This window comes from Cyprinodon variegatus, unplaced genomic scaffold (assembly GCF_000732505.1).
Source record: "Cyprinodon variegatus isolate N-32 unplaced genomic scaffold, C_variegatus-1.0 Scaffold53, whole genome shotgun sequence".
NCBI classification, from domain to species: Eukaryota; Metazoa; Chordata; class Actinopteri; order Cyprinodontiformes; family Cyprinodontidae; genus Cyprinodon; species Cyprinodon variegatus.
Window position 1 is genome coordinate 1,177,675 of NW_015150506.1, and position 9,867 is coordinate 1,187,541.

The window sequence follows — 9,867 nt, forward strand, 5'->3', positions numbered from 1 at the left end:
TTAGTGCTTGGAAAAAATCTTTCATTCCTTTAGAGACAGCATGAAAAGTCAGCTGAGTACAAAACATAGAGAGGAAAACAAGAAGAAAAGGGACAAGAAAAGAGGAACAAAACCTAGAACAGATAATGGATGTCTATTCTATTAACATTCTCAATTCAGAGGGCCCCCTGCCTGTCTTTGCCTAGGGCCCCAAATTTCCTAAATCCACCCCTGCCCCAGGGTCAAATAATCCAAAATATTCCAATGAGGTTAAAGCAGAGCTATAATTTAAACGCGTTTCTGCTTCTATGGCATCATTAGATGCTAACTGATCAGCTAACAGACGATGAGTTTTCGTTAGCGGTGGTTGTAGAGTTGGAGCGAGACGTCGGACGGCCGACGTTTCTGGCTGAAATTAGTTGGTCGTTCGCGTGCGTTGGCAGCTTTCTTCATGCCTTCAGCAGCCGTGCATTGAGATCATGAATCGCTATTAACAATCAACCGTTTACATTTGGTTTAATCTGTTAATAAATATTCCTTTTTGTTTAATTTAGGCTTTTTTTGTGTATACATAAAGGATTTGAAATCGAAGAGTTGGGCCAGAAAAATATTCGGAGATGACGAAATAATCTGCATGGGCCTGTTGAATGTTTGCGTCGGAGTTTGACCCTTGATGGATCCTGCTACGGTTCTTAAAGCCGACGCAAAGCTAACGTTCCCGTCTCCGTCTCTGAAAGGCAGGATGCAGACAGTGATGCACAGAGGAGCTTTCTGGTAGATTTGCAGAGCGATAAAGTTCTGCAGGACACCCAGAAGGGACTAAAACACCATCCAGCGCAATGAAATAAACAGAATCTAAATAAACACCTTCATTAATGAAAGGAGGAGGCCGATTAAAGATTAAAAACGAGGCTGAAATGAATCGCAGCTACCTGACAGAGATGGAAGCAGAGACGCTGCTTTGCAAAACTCTTCCTGCATTCTGTGACTCAGTGAGAAGCTAAAACATTCCTCCCACCACGGCCTCACCTTCTGGTCGGGCATTAGCGGGTTCGTCTGCAGGGAGCTTAAGTGTCCGTTGATGAGCGCCGTTGGTCTGTCTTGTTCGCAGAAGAGGCTGCCGTTGATGTAGTGGAATCGATCTCCGGGGACGAGCCGGTTCCGGCAGGTGGAACACGTGAAACACTTCGGAAGAAACAAGACGAACCAGTTAGCTCTGAATAAATAGACTCGGGTTTAAATAAAGGCGGAGTTCTTTTCCTTTCTTACCTTTAGATGGTAGACGTTGCCCTGCGCCCTCATCACCAACTCGCTGGCCGGGATGGACTGACCGCAAGCGCTGCAGGCGCCGCTGTTTCCGAATAACCTGCGGGAGGCAGGAGGGAAGTTTTACTCTTTGCTTTCTGCAAAAAGATTTAACCTTCTGATTGAAAGCTGCTTCTGCTTCTGACTCAAAGGGGGAAAAAAGATAGAAGATCATCCCAGAATCAACAGGAAAAAAATGAATCCTTTAGCTCTTCTCAAGCATCTCATGCTGAGAATACATATTACTTTTTTTTTGTTGCCACCCAATAATAAGCAGGAACATAAGAAATCAGGAGCTAAGAGGATTTGATTGTACATCCAGAGCTTTTGCCATTAGGACTCCAGCGAATGCTCTGTCAGTGCCGTGTTTCCATTAGAAACCCCGTAGCTTCTCTGGTTGATATATAATGTGCATGGGTTAACCTTTTCAATCATGGTGTCAACACTTTAGATTTGCTTCTGCTCATCTCTTTCGTCCCTAACCTTCTCTCTCTCTCTCCCCTCTGCCTCTTGATAATGAAATGCTTGCTCCAGCTTCCCTTCTATCTTCCTTCTGAGTCCACAATTTAGATTACTTCATCTCGGTGAGCAGCAAACTGAATGAAATTTCGATTTGAGCAGAAAGTAATTTACTGGGATCTGGACCCATTTGTCATCATATCTCACTGGGTGTTTGCTCTATCACTGCACTTTTCCTAAGCAATCAAATAAGACCACGGCATCTGACATGCTCCGGAGAGAAGGGGAGGGAGGAGGAGGAGGAGGAGGGGGGAGAAAAGGATTTTCCTTTTTCTTTTTTTTTTTTGGAAGGGGGGGGGGGAATCAGATAAAGTTGTTTGGCTTTAAAAAAAAATTAGCAGGAAAGAAACGTCTTGTCGTTTGGATGATTCTCGTGAAAGAAAACGTAGCATCGTTTCTCTGCGCATTCCTATTGTGAACCCCCCCCCCGCCGCCGCCGCCGAGCAGGTGCCGGTTGATCTACGCTGACAAACAAGTAAGGAGCTCCAGAAAAAAAGCGGCTTTCAGACGCAGACAGCTCAGGCAGAAGCATCATTTGGAAAGACTCCATCAAAACTCCCATTTCCCAGAAACTAATTAACTGGAGACTTTTGTGGCTGCGGTGCCGGTTTAAGGCGCTCGCTGGGACAAACATGGACGTATGGAAATAAATATACATGCACGTAAAGCGGCTTCAGGATTCACGGCGTGCGTGCGGAGATCGCAGGCGTTTCCTCAGCGTGAAACCTTTGGAGAGGTGTGGAAACAAAGGCTGCAAGAGTCCACCGCTGCCTTTTCAACATGTAGCAGGTTAATTATTTTACCAGCGATGGAAGGTAGGGGTGGGGGGTGGGGGGGTTTAGCTCTGGATCCTGTTTGATTTAAGGAGCCCAGGCCTTTAGGTGCTCAATTAAGTTGCTGTAGCATTTTGAACTTGGGCTCTAATGGCCCCCTTCCAGCGCGCAGAGGTGAAGTCAGCACTGCAGGTCAGCATAATTAAGGCCAAGGGGACTCCTAATTACAATGACACATCTGGTTTCTGCTCTCTCAAAATGATATAAAAGGAAATCACTCTGAGTGGATCTGTTGTTGATTAAATTAAAGAACAAACAAGGCTTAAAAAATAAAGAAACTCCATTGTGTCCGTCCAGGCGATGACTATTGGATTTCATTTCAGCACCGACTGAAATACAGCGTGGCTCGCTGCTGGGCCTGTCTGCTAAAATGCGGACCTCATTCGCCGAGACCTTTGAGTGGGGTAAAATTACCCCCACAACAATGATTTCTGCAACACAGTCCATTAAAAAAGCCTCTCTACATCAGCAGCCAAAGCACCTTAAAAGCACCAGGCCATATTGATACTGAAGCGAGGCTTTGCATAATGGCAGGGGCTGCATTAGAGAGGAGGGGGGGGGATTGGGAGGATGACGTTGCTGTGTGTGTCTGTGTTTGGGGGGGATCAGCCAAATTACACTTGGTTAATTCAGAGTAACAGATCTGGCCCCAAGTGAATTGAAGGCCTTGAATTAATTCTGATATGACAAATCAAGATAAACGTTTCCTCTAAATTGCATGCGATTTAATTAATTTCTGAGATCCCCCCCCCCCCCCTTTTTTTTTTTTTTTTTTTTTTTTTTTTTTTTTTTTTTTTTTTTTTTTTTTTTTTTCCTCCTCTCTCTGGCCCCTAATAGTTCACATTCTCTCTCATGCTGTCATAGAGCTTGAGTGGGCAGACTTCAAAGTGATATTAAATAACCCAACTATTAGATTTACCTCACACGTTCTATTGGAAAAGTGCCATTTAATTACCTTGGCTTATTCAATTAAAGCCGGGCCGCATTTTCTCTGAATCCGCCGCGGCGGCGAGTAAATTAATTCCCCCCTCCGACGGCGAGCCCGCAGAAATAACATCACCTTCTGGCATGGAGGCAACACCAGGTTTACGCTGTGAGACGCTTCTCTGAGTGGAGAAGATAAAGATCTACGTCCGGAATATATGTTAGTTAGTCTGAAAGTTAGTCTGCCCCTTTAAGATAAAGGACGGGGGGGGGGAGCAAATGGCCTTCACAATAATCCCTCCTCTCTATCCGTCTTTCTCTCCTGCTCTCTCAAAAGCCAATTTGGTTAATTAAATGTTTTGTTTGCAGTGCGGCTCTCATTCATTTCGGACACGTCACTGGTAGCGGATACAAGCCAGGGACCAGATCTCATTAGATAAAACCCATCAGGACTAAAGGAAATGGAGGGGGACTATAATTAAAGCATTTAATTGTGTAGACTCACTGTCACATGCCCCCCCCTCCCTTCCATTGCCTCCACTTCTGGTTTTATCTTTGCAGAGATCTCTCCGTTCCATAATATGCTTTTCAGCTCTTCCACCAAGCGCACTCTCTCATTACAAGTGGAAAGGTGTACCCCCCCCCCTCCAAACGTTTGCATCCCTCTTTCCAGTTTTAATTATGTTATAGTACCATTATGAATGAAGTACCCCATTGACTTCCCTGTGCTTTTTATGGGGTGGGAGTAGGAGCACAGAGGCACACTTTATAATTTCAATTAATTGTGCAGCTTTTTTTTTTCTTCTCCTTCCTGTTGACGCATCTCACACAAAAAGAAAAAAATAAATAAAGAAGCTGCATTTTTTACTTTTTAAAAACGCCGCCGACCTGAGATCTCAGCGTTTCAGCCCCCCCGACCCTCATTAATGGTGTCCTGACGTCAGCTTTGCGCTCAAGTTGACTTGCAACCGGAATCTTTATCAGAGATTTATGTCCGTTTTATTATCTGTGCGTCTTCCATTAATGCAGGATGATTAAGACACGTCCGACTCTGGAGCAAAACTTCTTTCTCTTGGTTGTTGATGATAAACTCCATCGATAACTTGTATTCATTTCTACATCCTCTGCATGCATCTTTCTGCTGCCATCCATATTCATGTTTCCATTTGTTTAGCTTTTAGTTTCATTTGTCTCGTTTATGTAAAGGAATAAAGAGGAACCAGCATCAGAGAAAAGTTAAACGAAACAAACTTTTGTTTTGTGTTTTCTTTAACCTCTTAAACCCTAAGGGGGTATAAAGACATTTCTGCCTGACAAAAACACACAAAAGTAAATCACTTATAGCCTCACAGCTATTAGATTTAAGAAGAAACTTTTGGTACGTCTGTAAAGGTAAGATGTCATAGAATGGTTTTCTGGTGTCAGCACCATTGTAGCTTTGACCCTGCCTGAAATATTAGGGACAAAATACAAAATATTTTGCATTTTTTGAACCTCGCCAAAATTTTCTTTGAAATAAACATTGCAAAACACTACCAAAATATTATTTATAGCACAAAAAAGTAGTACAGACTTTCAAATCTAAATGTTGTGTAAAAATATACCAAATTTGGACTCAATCAGATGAATCATATTTATTTTAGAATGGTATTAGTGAGAAATTTCTTAGGCCGAGAGGCCATTTTGGCACATTTATCCAAAAATGTCACCAAACTGTGCCAAATGTGTTTTTTACATCAATACTGGGGGTTTGGTAAAATTACGAGGTCACGTAGCAGCTGGACCCACTGGTGGGTCCGTAGGGTTCTAGGGGTTAAGTAAGTCACTCCTTAGTGGAGGGGAGTGGGATGAAACGTCAAAACTGGTGATAAATGAGTCTGGAATATATAGAAATATAGTTTAAACCCTGGGGTAAGTTTTCTTCCAAAAAACAACAAAATCTTGGAACAGTTAAAGACTCAAACTGACAGATTGATGATTCGTCTCAATGGTACCAAGCAGAGGAAGTAAAAAAATGTATCTCACCAGCATGGTTTTATGCTTTCAGATTCTCCCAATCTATAAAAACCTGTTCAGCATCTCGCTCACCTGATGTAGTCGTTTCTGCAGAGGATCATGCCGCTTTTCGTGTAGCACGACGTGCCGATTTCCCCGAGCTGGGCCTGGCAGCAGGAGCACTTCAGGCATCGGCTGTGCCAGTAGCTGTCCATGGTGTAGAGGAGGAAGCGGTCTGCGATTTTACCCCCGCAGCCTGCGCAGCGCTTCCAGGACAGGGACCCCGTGCCCACCGCTGGCGGCTGGCTGTTGCCTCCCGGATTCACCATCGTCTCTAAAAGAAAACGCAACAAACATAAAAACCTGTCAGAGTTTTATAGTTCTGATCCTACTTTGGACCTGAAAGCTTTTGTATGGAGGGAATGTTTATAAGAATTACACAGAAAGGCGTAAATAAAGAAGCCAAGGTTGAGAGCAGATCGTTTAGGTCAAATACTAAAAAAAAAAGGGAGTTTTTTTCATTCCAATCAGAATTCACTTTGTTTGACTTTTATTTAAAGATGCAATAATCAGAATTTGTAGATAAACATCAGTTTGTTTACTTTTCTCTGAGCTCTTTTCCATTTTGACCGTTTCAAGTTTTGTTATAACATCTAAAGCTCTCATCACTAACATTTATCTGTTTATTATTCATCTGAGAAGAGCGCCGAACAATACATGTTGTTGGATTGTGTGTTTGTAGATAAAAAATAATAGATTCACTATTTCATTTAGAAGCATTGAATGTATGTTTTGTTTTTTCAATACAATCTACCAATCGATAGTGAAGGCCAAACTGATTATTTCCAGGCCAACTATTCGTCACATCTGTCGGGAGATGATATATCTGATAATGATTTAAACCCGTCATGATCATTTTTAATACCTATAATAATTACGTTTTGGTTTAAAAACATATACTTCTGTAAAATAAAAAAAATAAAAAACGATTTTCTTCTCTTTCTTTACTGGTTAAAGTGGTTGTAATCCATTAAACATGATACATACCCCTAAAAAGGAAAAAAGAAATTGGTTCTAGGCAGGTAAAGTGTGAATAGCTCATCTCCGGTTAGAATTACGATTTTCCTTTCCACTGTCGCTACATGCATGATGCAGTACCGAGGACCGATTTAACCCCGCATTACAAGCAACCATCAAGAATGCTAAAAGTCACCGACTCTATGTTATCTGCTGAGTTTCCTTCACTAAAAAACATTTATTCTAACTTAAATGAATTACAACTGCAGACAAAATTTAAAATGTCCTTCAACTACATGTGTTGTGTGGCTAAAAACAACTAACTCGAAATCATGAAATCATTCTTTATCTTCAAACTAAAATCCAGATTTCACTTTTCTGTGCACCCATAAATCATAACGAACCCTCATCCAATCACAGGAGGTCTTTTTTTCCAGTATATTCGCCTGCTTGATCTTTCCAGCCCTACAGGATCATTCCTGATGAGTCCTTGTTACCTAAAACACACATTTCTCCACTAAAACCAATCTGTAGCAGTGGAAGCTGATTTCCCAGAATATCTTATTGATTAAACTAAAGCAGAAATGGATTAAAAGTTGGAAATATTTCTGCTTTCCTGTTTTAAAAGCTGCATCTTTCAGTCAGACATGCAGAGCACCAACACTGCAGAACAACCTGCTGTAATGACTGTAATCTAATGACCAGCTGAAATTAATGTGAGGCTCTTTTAGATGTAATCCCTCCCAATTTGATCAGGACTGACTTGCCAGGATAAAGCAAAAAAAAAAAAAAAATCTTTGCTGAAAGCCAGGTAGGCCAATTAGAGTTAGGATGGAGGGATGGATGGATGGAGGAAAGCATTCAGTAAGCCCATTAGTGATGGCTCTTAGGGACAAAATTACAGCCTACCTTAGTGCTGATTAAATCTAAAAGGAGATGAATAAAAATAGGAGCTGAAAGAGACTCCATGCATAAACAGGACAGGATTTAGTCAAGTTCCATTTAGAGGAGGGAGTTTGTTTTTGTTTAGTTTTTTTTTTCTTCTTCTTAGCTGAAGGATTGAAGGGATGGAAGGGGAGAGAGAGAGAGAGGGAGAGAAGGGGGGAGGCTTTTAACCTAAATGGGTTAAACCGAGTAATTACACCACCGGCCAATTTGGCCAAAGAAGTCCTGGAAACGGAAACAAAGCTACAAGACTTCACATTAGAGTTATGGTGGAGTAAAAGGGTGGAAATGGGATGAGGATAGAAGAATAGCAGCAAAAAAGAAGCAAAACAATCCTAACCTACGGGTTTAAAGAGCGTAAACACGGCGCGCGGCGACAGATGTCATCAACACTCACCTTGTTTGCGTCTCTGACGTGAAACGGCAGCAAACTTGGTGATACAGAACAGTTAAGTCCCCAAAAAACAAGTTCAGGTACAAAAAAAAGAAGAAAAAAAGGAGAGAATCTGGGTGCGCAGTAGCGCGCGCGCTGGCCTCGAGCTCCGCGCGACAAGCGGAACCAGCGCGAGGACCGGTGGATCAGAGAGAGAGAGAGACGGCAAATGGAGTTTTCAGATAGTATTTCCACTGGATGTTTACCGCTTCTTCTGTCACCGCTTCACCGCGTCTTTCTCTGCGCGTCGAAACCAAACGAGTCCACAGCGAGACGTAGCGCGAGCTCTCCGCATGCCGCCAACGATCCCCAGAAAAGATGGAGGAGATGGAGGTGGAAGCTGGCCGTCCGCGCTCTACCTACTCTGGTCTGCTCTGGTCTGCGCTCCCGGTTAGCTGCTTGTTCTACATGTGTCGCTGACAGCTAAGAAACCTCCAGTAAAAACCCTCCTTGGATGTTTGACGAAAGCGACGCCTCAGCCAATCAGATCGCAGTCCATTCAGGAGGAAAACAGTCTCAGCCAATCAGGGAGAGGCGATATTGAGAGGCAGGAATGGGAGGTGAGGTGAGAGAGGCTCAAACCAAAAACTTGTAAAAGCCTTTAAATAAATCAATGATCAATTAATCTAATCATCAAACACACCTAGTTTTATCCAAATACTATAACCACAATAATAACATAAATGTTACATTTATTTATATAGATATATAATAGATTATTGCTTGCTGATTGGCTGTGCTGCAAAACAAAAGCAGCTTTGAATTTATTCCTAATATTCCCTCATGCAGTATTTTCAAACACTGGGTTACATTCACCTCACGTCTGTTTAATTAGTTGACATTCAATAACTGCTTAGTTTACCGAGGGTGACTCCAACCTCTGGGAAATATCAGGGCTTTACAGCTGCGCAGTGGCGCCATCGTCTGTCACTGAGAATAATAGCAGCCAGATCGTTTACAACCTCATTAAGCTGCAGGTCATTGGTTTCAACACCTATTAAGGCTAATCTGCAGGACCTCAATTTGGCTGAGATCCTTTAATTATTCCACTATTACGGTCTTACTGAGTTTTTTAATCCGTGACATGATAGATTGCTTTGATATAAACATATATCCTGCTGCTAAAAAGAGAGATAGATGATAACCTTTGATGCAACAGAATAACATCAAGCTGCACATAGCTGAAACATCTTTAAATAAAAAACATGAATATGAAAATAATTCATTTTATTTAGTCCAATGACCCTCAAATGAAATTATTCGAGACCTTAGTTTCCCTTACCTTGTAAATTTGGGTTATTTCTATAGCGCCAATTCACAACATGTCATCTCAAGGCCCTTTACTGTTCAACCAGATCGTCCAGTCAAATTGATTCAAAGTTCTCTATCTGAGGAAAATCAGTTGATAGAATCGACACTGACTCAAAGGCAATCCCTCACACTAAGCAATGCGTGTAGCGACAGTGGAGAGGAAAAACTCCCTGTTAACAGGAAGAAACCTCCAGCAGTTTTTACACTTAATAATCATCTAAGTGTCACAAGGACCACAAAAGTAAACAAATGTTATAAATCAATAATCAAAGTTCTGAATAATCTAACAGTGTTGTTTAACTTCACCTGATAAGAGAAGAAGAATTACTCAACTAAGAAACTGAAATAACAAAACCGATCACCTTAACCAACAGAGACAGTACTGATAACAGAACCAGCCATAAGGTCCATCTCAACTCTGGAGGAGCTGCAGAAATCCACAGCTCAGCTGGCGGAATCTTTTAACAAGACAGATTATAGTCCTACATTTCTCAAATCTGGATTATATGGAAACATTAGCTGGAAGTTGAAGTTTAAATTAGCCAAATGTTTTGCCAGGACCGAAGTGGTGACACAAAAACATGTTGACAAAAATGGCCCGCTTTT

At 41.9% G+C, this 9,867-nt stretch overlaps 1 protein-coding gene across 2 annotated transcripts in view; it reads right to left on the reverse strand.

The window, feature by feature from the left end:
- Positions 1–8,349, reverse strand: part of lmo4 (LIM domain only 4) — an 11,773-nt gene extending 3,424 nt beyond the window's left edge. Inside the window, exons 1-4 of one of the 2 annotated variants that reach the window (XM_015371103.1) lie at positions 8,172–8,349; positions 5,649–5,889; positions 1,249–1,345; positions 1,009–1,164 (exon numbers count right to left, since the gene is read on the reverse strand). In XM_015371103.1, the coding sequence (XP_015226589.1) occupies positions 1,009–1,164; positions 1,249–1,345; positions 5,649–5,884 (489 nt within the window). In that variant the 5' untranslated portion in view covers positions 5,885–5,889; positions 8,172–8,349. The other variant, XM_015371102.1, reaches the window with a different exon arrangement.
- Between the last annotated feature and the right edge of the window lie 1,518 nt (positions 8,350–9,867).